Below are 27169 nucleotides of genomic sequence, written 5' to 3' on the forward strand. Positions count from 1 at the left end.
CCCATTTTCTTTTCATTTTCATTCTTTGTTTCTGTCTTCTATTATTGCCTTTCTTTACCTTCTGAATTCCTTTCTTTCCTTTTCTATAGGCACTGATGTTCTTTACATTGGCCCTCTGAAAGGTGAGCCTTGGCACAATTAAAAAACAAAAGTGTTGGTCTATCTGCTTCAGCAATATCCTTAACTTATATTCTAACTCTCTTGAACTGATTTTTTCCCTAGAGTTTCCAACTTAGTTATATTTTTTGACCTTATTGTTATACATGTTCTTAATGTTATACAAGTAAAGTTACTTTCACTTGTTTTTAAGAGAGGTAAAATAATGTACTAAAGCTTTTCCTTCCAGAATGAAGCTTGTGTTTCTCAGTATGCTTTATATCATTATAGCATGTATTACTGAAAACTAAGATAACTATACTTCATAGTTACTACCTGTTTTTCATGTTATTTATTAGGAAGTATATATTCAAGCCCAGGACTTTATAGTAAAACAATGACCCCCACTTACGATGCTCATGATGGAAGCCCCTTGTCACCAACTTCTGCTTGGTTCGGTGACAGTGCTTTGTCAGAAGGCAACCCTGGTATACTTGCTGTCAGTCAGCCAATAACATCACCGGAAATCTTGGCCAAAATGTTCAAGCCTCAAGCCCTTCTTGACAAAGCAAAAATCAACCAAGGGTAAGTTTGTTTTGTTTTTTTTGCTGTTTACCAATTACTTTACAAGTTGTTTTTGTTTTGTTTTACTGAAGTTATAATTTACACTATTGTGTTAGTTTCAATTGTACGGCACAGCGGTTCACTTATATATATGTGTGTGTGTATATATATATACACACACACACATATACAGTGGTTCAGCTATATATACATACAGCATGTGTGTGTGTATAAATACGTGTGTGTGTACGTATATATGTATATATAGTCTTCTTCAGTTTCTCTTCCCTTATAGGTTATTACAAAATATTGAATATAGTTCCCTGTGCTATATAGTAGGTCCTTGCTGGTTATCTATTTTATAAATAGTAGTGTGTATATGTTGATCCCAGCCTCCTAATTTATCCCACCCAACCAAGAGTAAGTTTTAAAGTATAGATACAATTTAAGAATTTCTTTATCCACATAGAGGTAGAATTAATTTTGTCTTGCTCTGTTCCACTATTGTTAATTTGTCCAGGTGGCTTGATTCCTCAAGATCTCTCATGGAACAGGATGTGAAGGAAAATGAGGCCTTGCTGCTCCGATTCAAGTATTACAGCTTTTTTGATTTGAATCCAAAGGTACCGAGGGTTTAGAGGGATATCTTTTCTTCCTTTTTGTTTGCTTTTTGGAAGTTGGTGGGGTAAGGAATTGTTTGGATATATATAGCAAGTCCTGAATAATATTAAAAACTCAAAGCTTTGGACAAAGACACCTGTATTTTAAAGTAGTCTGTTGTTTTAGTAAGTTGGAAGCATAACTAAACCCTTTTCTTTTTGTTAAAGAATTGAGCTTTTGGTTGATTTGTATTTTAAAGGAACTAGTTAGGTACTACGGAATTGGTAAAGTTAATGTGTTTTTTTTTAACATCTCTCTTCAACTGTACATAATTATATATCCCAGAAGATGTTGCTTCAAAAAAAAATTCTTTTTAAGTCTATATTTCTCTCAATTTAATAGCCAAACATTGTAATATGTTTTTACTATCAGATGGTTGGCATCATCTGTGCTACTGAAGTACTTTGCCTTTCTGATAAGATTTAAATTTGCTGTAGAGATCTGGAATGTTTTCCCCCAGAAAACACATGGCACAGAGATTTGAGTGTTTTGCTTTCATGTCATCCTTGCGGGTGAGGGGACCTCTCTTGTCTGCTTCTCATCCTTTTCATGTCTAGATTATAGCCTAGATTTTAATGTATGTATTTATCATTTTAAATTATGTGCTTAAATAATTCTTCATACAACAGTAAAATGTATATAGTAGAATTACAAAAAATCATTTTAATCCCTTTTTAGGCTATATCGTACCTAATTGTGGTAAAGCCAAAGCTGTTCTGGGAACATAGTTATATTTGCATGGGGTGGGAGGGGGCTATGTATTTTGTTACCATTCTAAGATAGTATTGTTACAGTATTACTATTGATTTTTATTAACGTAACTAAATGGATAATTCAGTAACATTTAAGTAAATCTTTTCTACAAATGTGTGTGTGTGCTTATGTGTGTTTGTGTATGCCCTCTATTTTGGATTCTTAAAATAATTACTGTTTCCAAGGACCTGCCACTTTGTCTGGGTATGCTTTTCCACAGTGAGCAAGATGTTCCGCGAAATAATTAACTTACTGTCTGATTATGACATGTTAGTGTGGTAAATTGCAACAACAATACTGAAAAACAGTCAGTTCTACCTTACTTTAATGTCTTCAAGTTAAATTCCTTTTATTAAGGTCTGTAATACCTAATGTTTTATTCCCTGGAAAATAACATACAGAATCTGCTTCTCATACTGAATATGTAAAAATCTTATGGCATATTTTAATGCCATTTTTAATGAAAAATTAGATGTGGATATATTTAGGGATACGTAACCCTATAGGTAGTTTTTTCCCTTATTGTTAATGTAAAAGGTAATATATTACAAAAGAATTGTATCTCTTTTGCTGCAGTATGATGCAATCAGAATTAATCAGCTTTATGAGCAGGCCAAATGGGCTATTCTCTTGGAAGAAATTGAATGCACCGAAGAAGAAATGATGATGTTTGCAGCCTTGCAGGTAGTGGCGAGTATTGGTAAATGGGACTTTTCGGGGGAAAGGGTAGGGGATTATTTAAATGGTAAAGAGGCATAGTAATTCCAGTAGCATTCTGATAGGTAGTGTTTTACTTTTTGCTATGTAGAAAGTGAACAGACACTTAGAAGGCAAAATATGTGTGAATTTAATTTAATTTTTGTCTTATGTAAGAGATTAGTGGTATACTTAATAGTTACTTTTCTGTATCCTGTAGGAGAAAAATATCCTTCCACCCCTAGATGTATATAAGCTTAAAACTGTCCAATTTTCCCCTGGAAATAAAATTTATATTAAGAATCAGATTTCTGAAATGAAGCTTTGCATAACTTGATAAATAACTGGGGATGGTAATATTTGTAAAATGGGCTATGGCAGAAATTAATACCTTTTAAGATGATAAAATTTTAAGAGACTAGTGAAACTAAACATAGATAAGTTTTTAGAATGGTAATCCTTAAGAAGTAGGTAGCTAATGTTAAACTAGTATTTTTCCAAATGTGGTTCTTGCTTACCACCTGTTTCAGAATTACAGTAGGGCTTATTAAAAAAGTAATTGCCCACTTCATTACTGCTGTTCCCACTGGTAAAGTAATATTAAGGTGGCATCCACAAATCATTCTTGGAGACACTGAGGTCTGATTGACCACTAGATGAATTTTTCTAGATTAATAGTTTCAGATATCTGCGTGAGGCTTTGGCGAGTGTTCTCAGATTATGGTGGAATTCTATTTAAGTACTGGAAGCAAGGTTGACATTCAGTTATGAATATCTTTCACTATCACAATGATTTAATTTTTTCCTTAGAACACAAATAAAAATGCCCTCAATCTTCCAAATGTTTTTATGTACCCAGAAGAGTTTCTCAGTTAAGACTCAAAAAAGTTGTCCTTTAGAGAGGAAGAGCAGCTCATTTCTCCTTAGTTTTACACACTGAAAGAAGGGAATCAAAATGAAGCCCAGACAGGGAAAATTGGTAATGACAGATGAATGAATTAGTTTAGTTATTTTCTAGAGACATGCTTTATCAGTTAAGACTCTCATATTGTGTTTGTGGGTGATTCAGACTACCTGAAGAATTCCTTTAATTAAATTCTGGAGCAATTTTGTTCAGAGTTATCTCACTTGGTTTTATATAGTGTTCTCTCTACATCTTTCTCACTTAGAGTATGGGCTCATAATTTTCTAGTGAAAGTTTTGCTAATGACAGAATAATAATACATGTAAAATGTATGTGGGGAAAACCACAGGTTTTCTTATATAGTATTTCTTATCTTTTTATTATAAAAATAATGCATTTTTTTAAAAAGCCAACAGATATATCCCAGCACATAGGTGTTCAAAACTATTTGTTGAATGAGTATACACACAGTCATACTGTCATAGAAATGGGATTATTCTTCAGCTTTGCCCAACTCCCACCCCAACCCAATAAACATTAGATATTCCATTTCGATTCAGTGAAAAACACCTCAGAACCATGGATTTTAATTCATGGAGACTGAATGCCCCAAAGCATAGCTTTCCTGGACCATTTTAGAATATAGATTCATTGAGACAATTTTGGACTACAAATCCCCTGAGTTGTTGGAAGCCTTCCAAGAGACTGACCCAAAGCCTCTTGGAAACCATCCAGTACAAGAAGGGGGAAACTCTGAAAGTATGGCAAGGAGATGCCTAGGGTTTTTTATTTTAGACATAGGTTACAATCTGAACTATTCTCTCCTTAGAGCTTCTGGTTCCTTGTGTAAAATAAGTCTGCAATAGTAAAAAGAAACAAAATAATGCAAAGTAAGAAGCTGTGGATAAAAAAAATTAAATTAGGTAAGTTAGTAACACTGTTTTTCAAGTATTTAGGTCCAATCATGTATTGTAACATTTAACAGATACTCCATGCCCCTTTGAAATCAAAACTGGATTTTACGACCAGTCCCATTCACATCCAGGATTTCTCCAGTATAACTCAGAAGGACCTTTTGCATCAGAATCATCTAAGGTACTTAGTAAAAAATGCAGATTCCAGGCTGGACCCCATATTTGCTGAATCAGAATCTCTGGGGGTGAACAAACCTGAGCATCTATATTTTTAACCAGCTCTCCATATGCTTCTTAATATGCTCTGATATTTGCGGCCACTGCCTGGGGGCCTCACCCTGCCTTTTTCTTCATGATTTGTGAATATGAAAATTTCTACCACTGTAAGGATCTCATTTCAGCACAACTGAAGATATAGCCAGAGAGTAGTCATTACTAATTCACTACATCTTAAAATACAGAGGAATGTTGATATTTGGCCTCAGGATTAGTTCACTAAATGTTCCCATGAATAGATTGTATTCAGTGAATGAGTCCTTCAGAAATATGGATTGCTACTTAGTGCTTTGAAAGGTAACTGATTAAGTGATTTAAAAGTTCTGCTTAACTTTGTATAAAACCTCTCTAAAGTTTAGCATCAAAATCTAATCATTAATATTTGTTCTAAACCACTTACCTAAGTGTATTTAAAATCATGACTACTTCTATACCCAAAGATCTTTCTATCTACATATAGGAGGAGTTATCACTACTCATTATATATACACAAATATATATATATATATATATATATATACACACATATATATATATGGGAGTATTCACGTGTGTCGGTGGTATATGTATTCCCATATAAACATATTCTACCTTATTCTAATGTATGAATGAGAAGGTAAATGTCATCTCTCTCTGATCAGGTTTTCAGCATTGAATTGAGGATGGGGGAAAGTGGAACTTTAGTTTTCAACATAATAGTGATAACTAAATTTCCTCTGCTGGATAATAGTAGTAATATAAGGTAACCAATGTTAATCCATTTCTACAGAAGACTTTATGCATATTCTGTTCATTCATCCAATACTTGTTGGTTCTAGCCTGCGCTTTAGACGTGGAATACTGCAGTGGGGGAAAAAAGACACTTAAAAGTCTCTGCTCGTGGACTTCCCTGGTGGCACAGTGGTTATGAATCCACCTGCCGGTGCAGGGGACACAGGTTTGAGCCCTAGTCCGGGAAGATCCCACATGCCACAGAGCAACGAAGCCTGTGCGCCACAACTACTGAGCCTGCGCTCTAGAGCCCGCGAGCCACAACTACTTAAGCCCGCGTGCCTAGAGCCCGTGCTCTGCAACAAGAAAAGCCACTGCAATGAGCAGCCTGTGCACCACAACGAAGAGTAGCCCCCGCTTGCCACAACTAGAGAAAGCCCGTGCACAGCAACGAAGACCCAGTGCGGCCAAAAATAAATAAATTTTTTTTTTTTAATAAATTTATTCTTTTTTTAAAAAAGTCTCTGCTCATGTAGAGTTCAGTGGGAGAGGTGTTAACCCTCTAAATCCTAGGGACACCCAAACTGAATTCATTTGTATTTGTCCAGGGACCCTACTTTTTTGAGTAAACATTTATTAGCAGGTTTAGGACACTGATTTCAGGTGCCATGCCCATTATTTTCCTATCCTTCTAATTCTTAGAGACGTTTAGCTTTTCAGATTAGGTGATGAAAGACATTCAGTATAGATACAGATAATATCTCATTTTAAAATTTATAGTTAGAACAATCATTTAAATAAAATATCACTTCTGGTTTCAGTATCATATCAATAAGCTGTCGATCATGACATCAGAGAATCATTTGAACAACAGTGACAAAGAAGTGGATGAAGTTGATGCTGCCCTTTCAGACCTGGAGATTACTTTGGAAGGGGGTAAAACATCAACAATTTTGGTAGGGTGAATCTTTTACCTACTGATTTAGTTTGAACTGATGTTTATACCTTTCTGTGGAATTAGGTTTTCATGAAGTGTTTGGGGGATACAGAGAAATATTTAGTGCTTTAGAAAATACAGACATCAATTTTCCAGAAACTTTCAGGGAAATTTTTAACATTAATATTGTTCTAGTGTCTAGTGCTTCCAACACAGTAAAGATAGATCTTGACAGTCTGCACATTCTCTTACAAGTAGTGGGAGAATATTTCTTCAGAGGAAAAATTAATCTCAAGTCATGGTAAAATCCATTTAGTGATCTCCAAATTTGCAATATGACAAAAAGAAGAGAAAAATAGATCCCAGGAAAATTTTTAAATGCTTAGGTGTTAGTTATTACAGAAGAAACACTATTTTATGGACTGTTACAGTTACTGCTTATGCAGCTATAAGCAGTTTTAGCTATATTAAAATCAACAGTATACTCTTGTGGGTTGTATAAATTTCTGTTTTGATCAAATTTTTAATAGCTTTTTATGCCATTTGAAAATACCATTGTATTGTACTATGTGACCATATAATGTGATTGTACCTTTAAAATCTTTATAATCTGTATTTTATGTAACTTTCCTTGTTTACTGAATAAGCTGGTTCTTGATATCAGATACTAAACAGTAGAGTTTCAGATTTTGTTTTCATGAGAAAAAAATGATTTAATTCTTTTCCTAGGGGGACATCACTTCCATTCCTGAACTTGCTGACTATATTAAAGTTTTCAAGTAAGTACAAAAGGGGAGGAATTCCAAATATTAATGAATAAATGTCAGTTTTATAGCCACGTTCACATTTTTGAAATTTACTCTGGCAAATGAGGGAAAATAACCATCTTTACCAAATTAAAATTGCAGTACTTATTAAGTTGTTTTATCTGATAAACATTTTCCTTAAGGTGGGGGAGGAGATTGTGTAAACCTAGATGGATTGCATCATACAGATTCTGAAACATACAGTGGCATATCAGTATAAAGCGTCCCGTCTGGGTGAAAGCAGTACATGATGAACTGCTGTTGTCAGTGGCTGTTTCTTTGTTTAGAGCCCCAGAATCTATTGAATTCTATTCATTTGGTGATGGGACATTTTATAACAAGGTTCCAGTGTATCTTATCTAGACTTTTAAACTGTCGATCTAGTCATACTCCACAGAATCAAGAGCGCTAGGCATTAAGGCAGAAAGAGGAAAGGAGGTGATGTGGAATATAAGATATAAAGCCATTTTGGAATAAACCATTTACTGTAGGTGAACATATAGCAGCTCCACATATGTAACATTTCTGAGCTAATGGCACAATTTCAAATGCTGCTCCCTACCCTACTTTGTTCTCCCTTTACACACCTTTTTTACCTACCTGCACTTTTTTACCTACCTGCACTTTTCCTCATGCTTCCTGTTTGACATTGGAGTGACAAGTTAAAGTCACCACTGAATACATGCCTGAGAGATAAGTCACCACTGAATACATGCCTGAGAGATAAGCACTTCCCTCACTTTAGTCTTGCCAGGTAAACTTGCTTGTTTAGAGAGGCTCCAAAGGCAGCCCTATGGACATCATGAACTTGCAGGTAATTACAGGACCTAGGAACCTTCCAATCATTGACATTTACTTCACCTTTATTTTCCTATGCTTCCCATGTGACCTGCTAGTGATAGGGACAGCTACAACTGACAGAAATACTGGAATGTTTGCCTTACTGTCTTCCTCTGCCCACTCACTGTAAGATCTTCCTGAGTAGATTGAGAAAGGAGGGGCAAATCCAGTAAGAGCAACATTGAATATAACACACTGGCCAAAAGGGAACTGAATTCAGCATATGTAAAACTTGGTCTCAGACTTTTAACATTGTGAAACTTTGCTGCTAAAACATAGCATTGATAAAGTTATTTCAAAAGTGTTTTTTTTTTCCTTCTAATTCTGTTTGACACATAGGCCAAAAAAGCTGACTCTAAAAGGTTACAAGCAGTACTGGTGCACCTTTAAAGACACATCTATTTCTTGCTATAAGAGCAAAGAAGAATCCAGTGGCACACCAGCTCATCAGATGAACCTAAGAGGTAAGGAAAGCCTTGGAATGACCAATATTGATGGTGGAATATCTGTTAGCTAATATTCAATAAACTTTGTTTTGCTGGGGGATAAAGTTGTTTAGTTTTTTAGTTTCTTAGCTGCTTTAGGTACTTTTTTGTTTAGTATTCAATTTCACATGAATGTTTTGTTGTAATCTCTGTGCAGTCCTCACTTGAAGTGTGTGATTGTACTTTTATCCCAAGTAAATGTATGATGTCTCTTTTCTGTTCTTCAGTATTAGGACGTTTAGGTTTTCCTCATTCTGCAGGAGCTGCCCACTTAATTTTCAGGGTCTGCCTCATTCTCATCTGTGCTGTAGTCACATCTCCCCCCAGTTTTTGCTGGGGTCTCCCTTCCTCATCAGCATCCTCCTGACCTTCACTGCTAACAAGCTGGTCCAGCTCAGGCCCCCAGTCTCTTGGTTTTCTGGCTCACCAGTGGGTTAGCCACCTACAGGGTTTAGCTGAGTTCTTCCCCTTTCCCAACACCTCTTCCCTGCACATTTTCGTCGTCATCAACACTGCTCTCGTCCTGGCCCCTGGGGCAGCCCCAGGATACCCCTCTGAGGCTCCTCCTAGCTGACAACCTGAATCTCATTGGTTTCCTCTTATTTCTTCAGATCCAAAGCTGTCTCAGAACAGGGGCTGGTACTTGAGGCACACATTGCTGGACCTGTTTCTGCGGTCCTGTGGCAGCTGTGGTGGGCTTGCTTCCTGTGGCCCAGACTGAGCCTGGCCAAGGGTCAGAGCTGCTGGTTTTGGTCTTTTTTTTTTTCTGTTCAGGTCTGTGGAGTTACAGCTTCATTTGGTTTTAGTGAGTTCTGTTGGTCCTTCACACTGCTCCTTCACCACTCTCATCTGTTGGATGCAGTGGTTCAGGTGGTAGGAGAGTTCCCTCTCCAGGTTGGTCTCGTTCTTCTGTGGCTGGAGGACATCCTGCTGCCTCTTTCTGTGATTCTCTGCAGCCTTCATCTGGTCTTGCAGATTGTTCATGAGCCTCTCACTCGCGGTGACGTTACTTAAAACTGCCAGCTCACTTCCAGTGTAGATACCACTTCCTCCAGGAAGCCTGCTCTCCACAGGCTCCCCAGCACTCGCTGCCCCGGGCACCCAGCATGCTTGGTGGGGGACGCGGCAGGTTGGCTCCTCGCTGCTCCACACTCCTTCTACTGTGCCTTCCCTTACAGCAAAGCTGCAAGACTAAAATACATCTTCCAGACTCATTTCCAGTGGGATTTAGATTCCAGCCAGATGCATTCTTGTGAGACTTGAATTCCTGAGTTAAGGGGTTGGAGAGGCAGTTAAGAAAGGCGTTAGGTGCTTCCGGGCTCTGGAGTTACATCTGTAGATCTGTATTCTTAATTTTTCTTAGTAAATTGTGCATTAGTATATTTTTAGTATATTTCAACACGATGTCCAAATCTCTCCCCTATCTCTATTCTGCCCAGTAGTCATCCGAACTATTGCTGTGTAGTTACACACATTTTAATAAATAGAAGGACCTCTGCCCTGGGTAGATGATCGCTGTGCCCATGTGTTGAAATTCTGTAATTTTCCTAAAACTTTTAGTTAGACTCACTGTCTTTTTCTCTAAGTCACGAGTTTAACTTTTGAGTCTTTACCATTATTTTTTACTCTCAAAATCTATTGCAGCTGTCCTCTTGCTTCCCTTTGTAGCTGCTCAGGACCAGCTGCAATTGTCCACTCTTGATTTAGAGACTTAATCTGTTTTCTGGCCCCTGTCTTCTCTGTCCCTATTACATCCTTAGTCTTCTCCTTCTATAACTGAGAAGTTAAGTCCCGGTATGGAGAACAGCCTATAGGGTGTCCTAATCCCACTTCTCCCAAGTCCTCCCAAGGAGCACTTTTCTAGCACATCACACTGGTGAAGGTAACACTAGACTAAGAATCAAATGGCCTAGGTTCTGCTCTGCCAGTAAACTAAATCAAATGGCCTAGATTCTGTTCTGCTCTGCGATTTTGGAAAAGTAGCCTATCTGGACCTTAGTATCTTCCTCTGAGTAATAAGAGTGTTGAACTGGATGCTCTCTAAGGCCCCTAAGATATCTAAAATGCACAGTTCTAAAAAGTGCAGTTCAGCAGATGCTGATTGATCTCCTGCCATGAACTGTGCCAGGTACTAGAGACAGGAGCAAGAACAGATTACAGTCGCATCCTTCAAGATGTTTTAGAGCATGTCAGGAGATAAACAGCTACAATTCGGGCAGTAAATAGTACTTTAAAAAGTAAGAGATTAGAGGAGCAAAGAGGTAAGGGTGCTGTACCAGTTAGTCTTCAGTGACATTGGAGAGAATTAGGAGAGACTTCATGGGGGAAATAATGTCACAGTTACGATCCAAAAGAGAAAATTGTGATCTGTGGAAGGAAGGAGGAGAGTTGGTAAAAGAGACTGGTGTGCAGATGCGGGGAGAGAAGCATCCGCTGTCACAGGGCGGGTTGTGCTTCCGGAATATGGAGTTTAAGCGGGGAGGATGAACCCTTCCTTATTAGCTGTCGAGTCCATTCCTGCTAACTATGAGAGGTAATAGCAGAAGAAATTGGCAGGAATTGGAGGATAAAATTGTTAAGTTTTTTAAACTGGCAGCAATGAAGTGACACTGAAAGATTATTATGAAAATGATGGGATCTATCATACTTATGTTGGCTACAGTGTAGAGGAGTAATTTTAGAGCAGTGATAGTGATCCAAATTACGTTTATCAATATGGGTGGAGAAAAGGGCGCAACTTCATCAGATTCTGAGGAAGTTCGATCAACAGACTGGGTGATTGACCTGGGAGAGGCTCGGGGAGGGACTTGATTCTGGCTTGTGTAGCTGGGTGGATAGGGTGGTATTGAGATTGAGAATATAGAAGAGATGAGTTTGGGGAGGAAGATGAGCTTAATTTAATTGGGTTATTTTAAATTTGAGGTGCCGGTGGGATATCTGTTTGGAGCACGGGCGAGATCCATGCTGCAGATAGCAATGTGGTAGCAGTTAGTATTAATGGTAGATGTAGCCATTGGAATAGTTGTCTACAATATGAAAAGGCTAAGAGCAGAACCTTGCAGGACACCCATGTTTAAGGGACAGGGCAGATTAGAGGAGGAGGAACTTGCAAGGGAAATAAACCACAAAAAATAATATATAGGAAGACCATGGAAATGAGGCATGATGGAAGTTAAGGTAAAAGGTGTTTCGAAAAGGACAGTGTAGTGAATAGTGTCAGATGCTACAGAAAAGTAAGATTAAGCCTCCATAGGATTTAGCTACATGGAGGTGGTTAGTAACCTTGATTAAGAACAGATTCAGCAGATTTCAATGGGCTTTTAAGTATGGGAGCCAAAGTACAGTCATTGAGAGGTAAATAGGAAACAAAGATAGCTTTTTGATGAACCTTATCTGTGACAGAGAAGGAGGAAAGAGGGCAGTAATAGAAGAGAGAGGTATAAGGTAGAGGAGAGAGGCGTTTTATGGTTTAAGATGAGAGACTCAAGGAAGTTAAATGCTGATGGAAATGTCACAGTAGAAGGAAAGGAAGGGAGGTGGGAGGAGAAGATCTCTGTGATGGAGCAAGGCTCCTGACGGGTGGTAGAAAATTCAGCCCACTCGGACGTAAGAGCCTTGGGAGGAGAGACACCTCTTCCACTGTGTGGAAGCAAGGGCAGCCAGGTTTATCTGCTTTGGTGGCAGGAAGTTGGGGCACCTCACTTTTGATGGCTTTCGTCTTCTTGGGAAAGTAACATGTGAGGTTGTCCCCTGAGAGTGAGTGGCATAGGAGGCCTGAGAAGATGTGAAATAAACATTGTTGAGAATGTCTGCTAACACAGAAGGCTTGCCAGTGTCAAGGGGCAGGCTAAGGTTGGGAATTTACGAATTTCTGGTGAAACTTATCTGCTCAGTTTTGTGATTTTTTTTCTTCTCCCCCTTTTCCCTCATAGAGTGCTCAGCAGCCAGAGCAGAGGCAAGTAAGTGGTAGATGGCTGGGTTGAGCTAGGGTTAAGGGTTTGCTGAGTGTGTGTAATGGAAAGACAGTGAGTCTGGGGAGTTGGAGGTGACAGCTGGTGCAGCGGGGTCCAGGCTGGACTGCAGAGAAGGAAGAGGTGGAAACATGATGGGGAGAAAGTGATGGGGTCACAGGATTGGGTCTCTCAATGGAAGATTGTGATCAGAGTGGGCTGTTTGCATTTACTGCTTCAGAGAACTAGTAATTGGGTTACAGTGAGGTCCAGCATGTTACCGTGGAAGCAGGTAGCCTGTGCTTGGAGGAGGCGTGGGGTGAATACTGTCTGAAATGTGGCTACTGAGTGCCTCTGTGCTTACACTAGTGCCTGAGTTACCACTCGCTTGGTCTCTCCTTTTTTAGTTTTTTTTGGCATTTTACTTTAAAAAGAGGTCTAATTATTATGGGCTTGCGTACTTTAAATCTACTTGCATGATTAATGAAATTTGTGGCAAAGATTGTGTATCTTCAGACATCTCTTTGTTTTAACTTTGCAGGTTAAACATATTGCCACACAACTTCCTAATTGTTTCTAATGACTGTATAGGAGTTAATGTGGTAGCTGTTTATGTGGAGTAAATATTCTAAAAAGAAAGCAAAGAGGGGAGAAGTCCATCAAATTAATGATTGAAGTTAATTCTGGAGAGGAGAGGATCTCTCCTTTATCTGACATGTTGTGTTTCTTTTATATGATACTTAAAACATTTATGTGATGGGGAAAAAAAATGACAATTTAAACATATGTTCTTTTTGTGTGATAGATACATAGAGGTTTATTATCTTGTTCCTTGTACTCTCTGTGCCGGGAGAAGTTGCTCCAGTACAAGGAGAAAGGCAACAGCAGGCCCTGCTAACAGTTTACATTCTTCCTCATAGAGCCTACTGGATGGTCTTAACACGTTTTGAGGGTGACATGACCTAAGTACTAACACTTGGAATACTCTTTAGGGAGCTTTGACATCTTCATTATCTTATTGATCCTACAGCATCCCTGTGAGGTCGAGTTTAAGGTCAGGATATTTGGCATAAATAAATTGGACATGATTATGAAGTGGTTGAGAAGCGTCTGGAACCCAAATCTGTCTGCTTGCAGAGCTCTTCTTCACTATATTATACTGGTTACTAATTTATGCTGACCATTGTCCCGTTATCTAACTGGGTATATACATTCAATAAATCTGTGTTCTCTTCTGTAAAGCCACCAGCTCATGGTTAACAGAGTTGATTACATGGATTTTTATAATCCATAAATGTATGTATTCCTGAAAACTTGCCAGTAGAGTGAAATTCTGCATGCCACTTATTTTCATACTGACTTCCCATGTATATAAGTTTATGTTACCTTCTATACCAGATGGACTTCTAATATATTGTGCTTACAGTTAATTTCTCATATGTACAAAGAAATGCTTAAGAAACTATTTTTGTTCAAATGATCACCCTCTGAATCGAACTACTTGTTAAGTATTCCAACACCCTGAAGTTTTGGAAGGAGGCCTGTGCCCAGGAGCATTCAGTTGAATCAGGAGATCCTGTGCCTCCCCTCCCCTGTGCCATTAAGCTTCTTGCTTCCACACAGGAATAGGAGAGGAGAGCAGTTGAGTTAGGGAGCAGTGGGGTCCTAAGGAGGCCCTTATGATAGGACTCTAGCTCAAACTGGGTAATCCACCCGAAACATGCCTTTTTTTAAAAGCATCATAAAAGTCATTTATTCTGACCCAAACACAATTAAGTTAGGATTTAATTATAGAAAGATATTTAAAAATCCCTGTACATTTAGAAACCTAGGGAAAAAATCCCAAATAACTTAAGATTCAAAGAACTGAATGATACTAAAACAATACATATAAAACTTGTGGGATGGAGTGCAAGTGTTTTTGGTAAAATATCCTTTTAATAGGACTCTTTGCTTCTCTTCTCAATCAAGGGCCACAAACTCTGTGCAGTTAAATCTCTTGTATATTATATAGATCTGATTCTTTGCTCCACCCCCGGACAAAATTACTGAGCATAAAGAATTTATTCCCTGATTTATAGATTCCACGACAGCAAATTCAACATGTTAAGATGGCATAAAATGAGGGCTACCTATATTGGCTTGGGATTTCTTAAGAGTAAATTTGATCATTTTAATAATTTTTTTACTACAGGGTGTGAAGTTACCCCAGATGTGAACATTTCAGGCCAAAAATTTAACATTAAACTCCTCATTCCAGTTGCAGAGGGCATGAATGAAATCTGGCTTCGTTGTGACAATGTAAGTTTTCTGATTAAAAGTAAAACTCAGTGTTCTTTGCTTCCTTACGTAGTGAGTTGACCATTCATTCTTATATTTTATACTCAAAGGACCCCATCATGGGATAGATTTCAAACCTCAGTATTTCTTTTCAACAGGAAAAACAGTATGCACACTGGATGGCAGCCTGCAGGTTGGCCTCCAAAGGCAAGACCATGGCGGACAGTTCCTATAACTTAGAAGTTCAAAATATTCTTTCCTTTCTGAAGATGCAGCATTTAAATCCAGATCCTCAGTTAATACCAGAGCAGATCACAACCGATATAAATCCTGAATGTTTGGTGTCCCCTCGCTATCTAAAAAAGTACAAGAACAAGCAGGTACTTGATTCATTTTACTTCATCTGCTATTTTCTGCTGATTTGTTTTATTAACTTTCTACATATACTTTAGCTTCCCCCTCTTAAACCCAACTTTTTCATTTTAATTGGTAGTCTTAATTTCGTATCAGGTGGTTAAAACATAAAATAAGAAATAAATAGCTTTCAGTCAGTTTAAATTGGTCGTTTAAGAAAAGCCTTATTATTTTAATATGAAAGATAATGAGGTGGAATATTGGGAGCATATTTATTCTAAACAGCCTGAGGAAATCACTCTGCTAACAGGATGTTCTTTCAGGAAATTGAATATGGTCTTACTGCATTGTGTTCCTTAATTCATGCAGCTTTATTCCTTATATAAAGTAAGTCTGATATAAAGCACAGCCAGCATTTCCCAACCAAATCTGTGATGACTCTTCTTGCTGTCAAAATTGACTTTTTCAGCTTTGGAAATAAACTTTACGAGGGTAGATAGAGTCCACGTTGAACATCGTCTTTTCTTAACATTAACAGGCAAAACCTAGGCAACATTTGCGTAATGTGACAAAGTTTGGTAAATTTTCATTGAAACTTACTGCTTTTGTTCCGTCTGTCTAGAATTCCTTTACTGGAAATCAATACCATAAGAGGATTGCTATTTAGGAAAAAGGTTCTTTGGTACAACGTAAAAGGTTCTTTGCCAGGGGAGTTTCACTTGGGATAGCCCCCAGTATTCTCTACACCCAGCATCATGCCATAAAAGGAAAAGGTTCCAGTTTAGGAGGGGAGTGAAGAAGAACTTTGAAATAAATACTTCATTTTTATCTAGTTTCATTTTTATTTTTGTTAAGGAGTAATTTTAAAACATTACTGGAAAGGCCCAGTGATGTATCCAGAACACTTACTAATTCTTAACTTTAAATACAGTCTTTATCATATGGATATGAAATCACTTAGCTAGAAATGTTCAGAAGTTTTAATCACCAAGTATTCATCTTTAAGTTGCAGAGGTTGTGTAAACTGCATGGAAATGGTCTGTCCCACGGTCATATGAAGTGGGAGTAGTGAGGAATGGAGGAAATGCAGCCCTGGGGAGCTTTGTGGAATGTAGATTGTAAGTTAAAAAGGGAAAGTGAATCGAGTTCTAATTTCATTTTTTATTCTTAGTTAATTCATTTAAAAATTATTTATAAAGAGACTTGTTTCTAAAAGTGGATTCATTTGCCTTCAAAGTCAATGAATAGTTTCAGATCTTTAGCAATCTCATTTCACTATCAGGTATTAGGAAAAAAAGATCTTAAAGTATAATTGTGAAGACTGCCAAATGTTGGTTTAGTTGTCAGACAGGTATTGTTTTCTCAGAAGCCTTTAAAATGATAGTTTTTGCTTTAAAAGGTACTTTTCTGTTGGTGAGTTCTTGAATAGATGTCAGCTGAAAATTCTCTTGAGAACAGAGAATGTGTGACTGTCTTTAACTGGCAGGATGGCAGTATGTGTGTGGTCTGAGATTAAGGATCTTTCTAGCCCTGTCTTCCACATTGGCATCTTATCAAATGCACATTCTTTTTGAGTTCTCCTTGGAGGTTGAGTCATATTATTGCCCTGACACCTAGTAAGTGCTGATAAGCAGGAGTTTAGTTTAGTTTAGTTGTGTCAGGTGTGTACTAGTCGTTGGACATATTGCTCAGTAATTGTTTGTTAAACTGTATGATCCAGTGGCACTCCGGGCTCAGGTAGGTCTAAGACGTGCAGGCCATGGGGTCATTCAGCCCTACCAGGGCATAAAGTCTTTGGGTCCATCAATATAGCCTTTGTTATAGTTAATCTACTTTAATTCCTAAAAACTATATATTAATTAAATTTGCTATGGATATTTTTTACATAGATGTCTCCCAAACTGGATTTTAACATTTTAAAGGAAAGAATTGTTCTACGTCTTATCCATGTTAATCCAAATTGAAATGGACCAATATGTTTATAGCCACCACTCCTACTGTAGTGTATGGCATATTTTTATTTTCCCTTCCAGGAAAAAGGATGCAAAAAACAGATGGTAATTGAGGGATTTGCTTTTCTTGTGTAAATAAGAAAACAGTATGGTCACTGCACTTATTTTATGCCTTCAACTTATTTCTGAAAAGCGGTGCATGGACATATTATCTGACTCAATATGAGACAACATTAAAGGCTTTTGAATATTAATTTTTATTTTGCTACTAAAATCATTAGCTTTTACCCTAACCAGTAAGAACTGGTACATGAAGGGGGAAAGGTTATTTGCTCTTAATTTTCTCCCTACAAATTTCTACCCTTAATTTTAGTAACACTTAACAATCTAAAATAATGGGAAGTGTTTCTCAGTATTCTAAATGGAAAGTAATCGCTGCTTTCTCATTTTCATTTTCATGCTTGCATTTACTTTGCTTGGTTTCCATCTAAAGTAATTTTTTGCATGGTTTTTGGCTGGAATTTTGGTTTGCAGGTTACCGCAACTTTTTCTTTGCTTCATTGCCATTTTTTCTGATTGCCTTTTTTTCTTTCTGCTTCCTTTTTCTTTTCCTCGCATTGCCATCTACAGCCAGGCTATATAAGAGATTTGGTAAGTTCTCCATATTTACAAAAAAAAGAAAGAAAAAGAAAAGAAATAACTAAAAATATTTAAAGCCCTAGCTACAATCTCCCCTCATGGATTAATTTCCTTCTACTCTTTGAGGGAATAGTCATCCCAAAGTGAGTATAATTTAAATTAAAAAATTAACCTTTCTAATGATTCCTTTAGAAAAATTTTAAAGTTATTACAGTGATTTCAAGTACTTTAAAGCTGCTAAAAATATATATTATTCCTGCTAGAAACTTGTATGCCAGGTACTCATTCTGATCATATTATCTTGGTGCTGAATTTAAAACCCCTCGTGTATATGAGGATTAGAAAATATAGTTTTATAATGCAGTATCATATGTATGTGTACTTGAATATGTCTCAAGAATGGCAGTTACGCAGTCCTAATAGTTCACTGTTTCTTGACATATGGAAACTAAAATTAAGAAAAAATATATATTGAGGTTTATTTTGGAAAGTCATTATTTTACTAAAATTCCCAAATGTAGCTTCAGATATTTTCTAATTCCAACTCTTGCAATACATAATTTTGGGTGGGGCACATAATTCAATGTTTTAATCTTTTTTGCCTTGATTCTACCATGAAAGAATAATATCTAATGGTAAAGATGATGTTTAATCATGTTTAGATAACAGCAAGAATCTTGGAGGCCCATCAGAATGTAGCTCAGATGAGTCTAATTGAAGCCAAGATGAGATTTATTCAAGCTTGGCAGTCATTACCAGAATTCGGCATCACACACTTTATTGCAAGGTCAGTGGTTCTACTAAGCACCTATGTGTAAACCATAATCTGTGCCTTTTTACTTAATCTACTTCATATAATTAGAAATTGAACATTTAAAGCTACCTCCTGAGACCCATTAACCTGTTACACAGTAAAATTTAAAGAATGTTGGAATGTATTTTCTATACTTATAATTGTTTCATCAAAAATTCAAAATGATTGCATTTCTGTTTTGTGCAAGAATAGCACTTTTTTTAGAATTAAAACACACGTGTCTTGAAGAAAAACAGACCAACATGTCCCCCTCCCACCCCCAACATGTTTTAAAACATTTATTTATGTTTTTAATGCTGTAGATTCCAAGGGGGCAAAAAAGAAGAACTTATTGGAATTGCATACAACAGACTGATTAGGATGGACGCCAGCACAGGAGATGCAATTAAAACCTGGCGTTTCAGCAACATGAAACAGTGGAATGTAAACTGGGAAATAAAAATGGTAAGCTGTAACTATGCTACTTGAATGCATATGTAGTCCGTCTGCTAAAAATGAATGAATTAAGAAGAAAAAGGCCGATAAATTCTATTCATTTCCTACTTAAACTTGCCTATTTCATAACTAGCCTAGATATTAAATTCTAAGAACATAATTATATGTTACACTAGTGCCTCATCTTTAAGGTTATCTTTCTATAACGGATAAATAGGTAAATATTTCTCTTTAGATAAGTAGCAGCTACTCTTTATTGAATGCCTGTGCCAGGCATGATACTAGACCTCACCTCAGCCCTGAAAGGTTGATGGATTATCCCCACTTGACAAATGAGGACGCTAGAATTTAGAGGACTGAGGGCCGTCACTGTCCATGACCACACACTTAGTAACAGAATCAGGATTCAAACTGGGATACTTAGGGCTCTAAAGCCTGGCACATCATGCTGCCCCTAGCCTTGGAGTACATGATTATCATTTAAAATAAACAGGATGTTTTTACTAGTAAGTCATCTGTTTTAGGGTCGCTGGGTTTGTTGTATCGATTTCAGTTACTTCATAGAACCTTGTATTTCTGAAATATTCAAACATGAAACCTAAAGGTTAAATATCTAAAGCAGATATTAAACACAGGAAGTAGGTTTTCTCCCAGGACTTCAAGAGAGACATTCTCATTAATTGAATCACCAGAGACCATTTGGGAACCTAATGACCTAAGCCCCCTTGCATTCAGTCTTCCTTTTCAGAACAAGAAAACTAAAAAGGAGGAGGGGAGAGGCTAGTAAACTTTAGTTATGCTTTTGGACTTAAAGGCATTATTAGTTTAGGATTAAAAAGATATTTGAGGACCAGCAAGTATTTTGTGATAAGGACAGACCTTAAGCGCAGTAGCTTCACTTGGACCCAACCATCTGGAGTTTTGCAGGGACTGATCGTTCTCTGTCTTTGTTCTAGGTCACTGTAGAGTTTGCAGATGAAGTACGATTGTCCTTCATTTGTACTGAAGTAGATTGCAAAGTGGTTCATGAATTCATTGGTGGCTACATATTTCTCTCAACACGTGCAAAAGACCAAAATGAGAGTTTAGATGAAGAGATGTTCTACAAACTTACCAGTGGTTGGGTGTGAACAGAAACGCTGTGTAATGAAGCTCCATGGCCATAACAGTTATTTAAGTTTAAAAGCTGTTTGTTATATGCTGCTTAATAAAGTAAGCTTGAAATTTATTATTTTATCATGAAAACATCTTTGCCTTACCAGACCAGTTAATCTGTGCACTAACAAGCACGACTATTAATCGCTGTCATGATACAATGTATGGACTTGAATATGGCACACGTTCCTTAGGGCCATGAATTGAAAACAAGTAGTGGGCAAGTCAGAAACAAAACATCACTGATTCAAGCTAGCCAAACTGTATGTAAGAAACTCAAGCCATCTACTTTAAAGCTATCCAGGGCTTAAACTATATGAAGTCTATTTATCATGTTTAATGCATGTGTTTTAATGTATGTTTAATTTGACCTCGTATTTTTCAAACAGCCTATACTTCTGGTCGCCATTTGTCGTCTGTCTGCTCCCAACCCCCCCCCCCCCAAATAAATCAGGCCTGCAGAAGGTGCCTGATATTTAATACTGTCGTTGTTTGATCTTGAAGGAAATAGCTGTTAGTCGTCATGCCTGGTTTGTTTTTGTCCTTGAATAAGCATGTATGTATATTGTCTTGTGTTTTTATTTTTACACCATATTGTATTACAACACTTTTAGTATTCACCAGCATATTCACTGTCTGCCTAAAATATGCAACCTTTGCATTACAATATGAAGTAAAGGTCTATGAAGTATGCATTTTGTGTAACTAATGTACAAACACAAATTTTATAAGATTGTACAGTTTTTTAAAAAACTACTCACAACTAGCAAATGGCTTGGATGTTGCATCTTTGCAATTAATTAAATGCTCTTTAAAATATAATTAATGTGCAGTTTTAATATCTGCTAAATTAAGGATGACTTCATTATAGTCATGATTTGCCACAGTGTCCTTAACTCGAATGCCTGGACTGGCTGTGTTCTAGTCTGTTGCGCTGTTACAATCCGCATTGGTGCTAGTCAGAAAATTCCTAGCTCACGTAGCCCAAAAGGGTGCCAGGGAGGGGGTAGATTACCAGTATTGTTCAATAATCCATGGTTTAAAGACTGTATAAATGCATTTTATTTTAAATAAAAGCAAAATCTTTTATTTAATGTTTCTTTTGTACTTCTTGTTTTTACTGTTTACATGGCATTAACTTTGTAGAAGTGATCTTTTGCCTTTTGGAAGTGCTCTACCTGCATCTTGTGAGAACAGCTTGCTTAGTATTCTGTAGTGTCACCAGACAGACATACTTAATCTCTAAGATGGAGTCTTCCACTTAAATAGAAACCCCTCATTTTTCCTACTACTTAGGAATGAACTGTAAAATATTTATATGTTAGACATGTAGCTATAAACAGAAATATGACAGATGAACTGCACTGTTGACTTGGGCAGAACTGGTTTTAAACAACAAAATGACTCAGTTTCAAAAACTACAATTTTTATGAATTTACTCCGTATTGTTACTGCTATCGCATCATCATTCAGACTCAGAACTTCAGTTCTGGACTTTTCTCCTTTACCCCGTGCAGTTAATCAGGCCAAGCCCTGTTGATATTTCCCTCATGCGGCCCAGTGTCTTTCATTTGTCATTGCTCTCACCATCCCCTGAATTCAGGTCTTTGGTCTGTGTCACATTCTCCATGGCTTTTCTTTGTACTCTAAGGCCAGGTCATAACATAAATTTAAGAGCTCCTTCCCATTAAAAAAAAAAAAAAAAGTAATAATATGTTCCCTTAAGTACAGATCACCAACTTGTACAGTCTCTTGCTAAAAGCCCTAAAATACATTTAGTCTATGGCGTGCCCGAGTCGTTGATGGTCCCACGGCCTCCCCACAAGGGAGCGAGGAGCCTCTGTGCTGACTTCCCTGCCTCTGGTTGCCCCACTGCCCTCCCAGTGATATCAAGATTAATTTAGCCCCAGCAGAGCAACAGGTTATGCTCTAATAACTCTTGGTTGCTTACAGCATAAAAGCTAAAAGTCCCCAGTTAAGTGCTCAAAGGTTTTTCACCCTTATCTCCCAACAGTCTTCTGCATACTTCACTCAAACTGGGCGGCTGTAGACACACTTTGCACTTGCCCATCTCCATGTCATTCCCCAAACCTGGGATGTCTTCATCCCCAAACCTTCTAGTCTCCACCTGTCCAAATCTCAGCATTCTGTAGCATTTTAGAAAGAGCTCAAGTGTTCTTTCTTCCATGAATACTTCCAAGTTTCCTTGTAGCCAAAAATTTTCTGTTAACTCTGAACTGCCGTTGAATTTGGTCCTTTTTGGAACTTAAGAGCAATCATCTTTATTGAGTATATCCTATTGCCCCTAATAAATGATTACTTCCTTGAGGACTGGATCTGAGCCTCATGGTTTTTACCTAGGATCAGTTAACATACATTTGTTTATTGAATATAGTGATGGCCATCTTGGAAATCAAGGAATTACTACATCTTAGAATTTTGCAGCCTCAGCATAGTTTAGTACGGAGGAAACAAACATTTTTGGCACACCAACTGTGCACTAAGAGGCATGCTAAGTGCTTTCACATACGTTATCTAAAGATTCGTGCAATTCAACCTCATTTTATAGGTGAAGCTCAGAGAGACCAAGTGACCTGTTTGAAGTCACACAGCTATAACTGACAAGTGCCAAGGCAGAGCTAGAAGTGGAACCCTGGTTTCCATCTCCCTGTCCAGTGGTATTAAAAACAAAGCCTTCATGAATCCTGGGGAACCCTATTGGTGGTGATCTCTCTACAGAGATGATACCAGTCCATGAAAAGAACACTGGCAGGGCCTGTAGCAACATAGTTTCTGGTTTCTGCTCAGTGACTCAGCTTTAAGTGGACGTGAAGGCTCCGGAGATGGGAGACTAAGCTCCCTTCTGACTCTTCAGTCAGGAGGTTAGAGACCAGCTGGAAGCCCCTGATGTAGTTAAGTCAGTAATCTTCACTTTGTACAAATTATTTTTTACAAAACCTTGAACTTCAAGTCAGGTACCTAGAGACGTGAACTTATTTTTCCACGGTATTACTGAGGTATAATTGACAAAACTGTAAGATATTTAAAGTGTACATTGTGATTTGCTGTAGGTACACACTATGAAAGGATTCCCACCACCTAGCTAATTAACACATCTATAACCCCAGAGACATGAACTTTATAGAAGGAAAGCCACTTGGCAGTTCTTGACTTGCTCTTACACAGGACAAAAGGCAACACTGTAGCAGATAGTGCATATTTCATTTTGTATTCCATAGTTGTTTTTTAATGTTAAAAGTCTTAAGGTGCTTTAGTTATCAGTGATGTAGTGGGATCAGACCAACCTAGATTCCTGACCCTTAATTTATGTAGGAAAAACCACACAGAGTTAACTCTACCTACACTGAATGTAGTAGTTTCTTAGTAAAATGTTAGGTTGTTTTAAACTCAAAACTTTTTTGATTCTCTGGAATGCGTCCTTATCCTATACCTTTCATAATTCTTTCTACCCCCTATAATTAAGTTTGACAAGGGCTGCTGCTGTTCTTAGACCATCAATCAAAACATGGTAATGTCTTCACCACTTTGATAATTCAGAAAATAAGAACAGGGCTTTCTGAAATCCATCCCTTTGTGACAGAGTATCATCACTGATACTTCCTGAATGCCTCTCCTCCACACATGACCCTGCACAGCTGCCGTCTATGCTCTGCTTTACTCTAAAAATGCAGACACTGATTCCAAAAAATCCTGCCACCCCCTCCCAAAACATTTTTGTGGCTACTGTAGCCACTCCCTCTTTTTGCAGCTATACAGTTGCAAAGAAAGGCAGAGGTGAGCTGACTTGCTATCTGGGTGTAGACCTAATAGACATGTACAGTACGAAGTTGATCCAGTTCTCATTCTGCTGATAAAGCTCCTGTCATCTCTACACAGTACTATGCAGGAAGAAGGTGTTTACTGAAAGCTCTTCAACAAATTAACTGTGTCTTCATCTGTGTGAACTGCTTTGGTTTGGCAGCTCAAGAATGGGGGAGGTGACAGAGAGAGTGACAGGAAATGGGAAATTGTCAATCTGGGTAAGAGGAATGAAACTCCGAGTGGACGGCGGAGCCATCCAGAACAGGAAACAGGGTAGCAAAGAAGCCTTATCTGGTGACCTTATTTCCCGCTGTGCTGACTCCTCTCTTGCTTTCTCTGCTTTATTTAATAAACAATACAAAGTTTCCCAGGCTGAATGTGTACATTAAAATTCTCTATTTATTCCCTTACTGAACAGTTACCAGAGTGTGCACACACACGCGTGCACGCTCGCACACACACACACACACACCCCTAGTTGAGTTTCCCTTTTGATATCTGGGCCTGGGCCTGCATATTACTAAAAATTATAAGCACTTAAAATAATTTGAGACCACTATTTCCTGAGCTCTAGTTATAGTCTCATGTGGCTTCATTGGCCAAGCACTATCTATATTACTGCTCAGGGAAGTAGTCCAAGTTCAATGTTAATTAAATTTGTGATAAAAACAGCACGACCAACCAGACAGGTTTAACATATCTGTATTAATATGGTTTGTAGATATTGGACAATTTTTTAAAAAACACCTTCTGAGCATAAATTCTCATCTCAAATCTAAATTTCATGAACTTCATTTTTATGACCAAGTAACATTCAAGTAAACACATTTACTCTGATATTTACTGTTCAGAACATCTAAACCTTGTTTCTGTCTTCCTTGTCTAACTGCAAATTCAGTTAGCTCTTAGAAGGAAGATTTAGAAAACAGCATTTCTTCTATTCCAGGAGCACAAGGGGCCAAGAATAGCTAAGATGCTCCTAGAGAACAACAGGTGAGGCCTTACCAGACAGCAAGAAGTCGTTTAACACTAGACGGAAAGTGTGGTGTTGGCACAGAGATAACTAGGATAATGGAAGATCCCAAACACACCCCAGAAGCAAACACGCCCACGTAAGGAAACTTGATTTCCAAAAGCCAGCCTTGCAGATCAGCATGAAACACAAGGACTGCCCACCAAACGGTGCTGGTGTTTATCTTTATGGAAGGAATTTAGACCACTAACCTCATCTGTGAATGTAGTAGTCCAAGTCAACTCCAGATGGATTAAATACTTAAATAGGGAAAGAAGAAAACTTTTAAAAGATAACGTAAGAGAGCATTTATGACAGTGGGGAAAGAGCCTGTGTATTAATAAGACAAAAAGTACAAACCAGTTCTGTCCAAATGAGAACTATAAAGATATTATAAAGTGTAAAAAGGCAAATCAAACTGGGGGAGAGATTTGCAACACATAATTGACAGAGCATTACCATCTGGTACACATGCTCACTGATGAAGCCAAAAGAAAAATGGACAGAAGACTGGAACGGGTACTTCACAAAAGAGGAAGGCTGAATGGCCAGTGAATCTACAAAAAACTGTACAACTCTGCCAGGATTCTAGAAAATGGAGGAAGAAACAAATTTTAAATACAACTAAAATACAGCTTCACACATGCCACATTGGAAAAATGTTTAAAGTCTGACAATATCAAGTATTGGCCAGGATGTGTAATCACTGGAATACTTGGTGGTGGGAATATAAACTGGAACAGAGCCCTGCACGAACACTTTGATATCAAATGGTAAAATTAAAGATGTATCCTATAGGCCAGCAGTTCCACTCCTGGGTATGTATAGAACCTGGAGAAACTCTTGCACGTGCAATCCAGAAGACACAAACGTGAATATGCACAGCAGAACTACTTATAATAGCAAAAAAACGGAAATCAAATGTCCATCACGGTAGAACGGACCAAATATAATACAGTCATAAAATGCAATCAAAATAGTGAATAAATTCCAATACAAAACAACATAGATGAATCTCAACCTAATGATGAATCAACAATCTAGCTTGCAGAACACATAGTATGATTCAAGTTTTAAAATGTACAAGATTTTTTTTAACATTAAAAACGGAAGTAAGCGAGTCTTGCTTTTGACAGCTGCCACTCTATTCTTCTGATAGACTTTCCTGGATCTGGACTGGATCAGCACATGGGTCTGGCCCATCCTGCCAAGTGAATCACTAATTGGCTGACTGTTGGGCTGCCCTGGTTTACGAATGGAGCTAATGAGCCCAGGGTCAGGGGTTCATTCCCCTTGCGGTCCAGTTGGTTTTGCTCTGTTTCATGCTCACGGGCGGCACCACTATTCTGTGAACAGGCAGGCTTAGTCACATGAAGGACTGGATAAGAAAAGATCTATCAGCTCAATCAGAAAATCAACTTAAAGCTCAAGGCTCAGGGCTTCCCTGGTGGCACAGTTGGTAAGAATCCGCCTGCCAGTGCACAGGACATGGGTTTGAGCCCTGGTCCGGGAAGATCCCACATGCCGCGGGACAACTAAGCCTGTGCGCCACAACTACTGAGCCCGCACACCTAGAGTCTGTGCTCCGCAACAAGAGAAACCACCGCAACAAAGAGTAGCCCCTGCTCAGCACAACTAGAGAAAGTCCGCGTGCAGCAACGAAGACCCAACGCAGACAAAAATAAATTAATTAAATAAATAAAATTTTTAAAAAAAAGCTCAAGGCTCTGGTCAATATACAAATCACAGCATTGTTACTTATAAGCCTTCGTGAGGATGTCAACTCAGATCTTATTAAACCATCCAGGTCATAGCAGAGGAGTCAGGGAACTTATTTGACACCTTCCCTTGCTGCCCACCTTAGTATTAAAGTGTGTCCTTCAGATCCAGTCTTCTACAGACGCTGACTTTATAAGAGAGGAATTCTGAACAAAATGTTGACTCTCAAGAAATTAGGCTTTCATGATTTGAAAGTGCTTTATAAATATATGAACAGAAAGTCAACAGGATAGGAACGATAGATAAAAGCCACTGCTTACAGGGCAGGGCAATCTTGAAAATAGCTGGAATCTATTTTGATTTGTTTGTTTTAAAAATGTCCCCGTTCATACAGA

The 27169-nt window shown here is 38.0% G+C and overlaps 1 protein-coding gene across 2 annotated transcripts in view; it reads left to right on the forward strand.

Moving 5' to 3' along the window:
- The window catches only part of FERMT2 (FERM domain containing kindlin 2), a 71269-nt gene extending 49881 nt beyond the window's left edge, over nt 1-21388 (forward strand). Inside the window, exons 5-16 of one of the 2 annotated variants that reach the window (XM_079909259.1) lie at nt 456-681; nt 1181-1283; nt 2650-2757; nt 6396-6530; nt 7241-7290; nt 8497-8621; nt 14787-14893; nt 15031-15252; nt 17809-17829; nt 18480-18604; nt 18934-19075; nt 20023-21388. In XM_079909259.1, coding sequence (XP_079765385.1) covers nt 456-681; nt 1181-1283; nt 2650-2757; nt 6396-6530; nt 7241-7290; nt 8497-8621; nt 14787-14893; nt 15031-15252; nt 17809-17829; nt 18480-18604; nt 18934-19075; nt 20023-20196 — 1538 coding nt within the window. In that variant the 3' untranslated portion in view covers nt 20197-21388. The remainder of the gene's footprint in view (nt 1-455; nt 682-1180; nt 1284-2649; nt 2758-6395; nt 6531-7240; nt 7291-8496; nt 8622-14786; nt 14894-15030; nt 15253-17808; nt 17830-18479; nt 18605-18933; nt 19076-20022) is intronic. The other variant, XM_079909260.1, reaches the window with a different exon arrangement.
- The last annotated feature ends 5781 nt before the right edge of the window (nt 21389-27169 follow it).

This window comes from Stenella coeruleoalba (genome assembly GCF_951394435.1).
Source record: "Stenella coeruleoalba genome assembly, chromosome: 2".
NCBI lineage: Eukaryota > Metazoa > Chordata > Mammalia > Artiodactyla > Delphinidae > Stenella > Stenella coeruleoalba.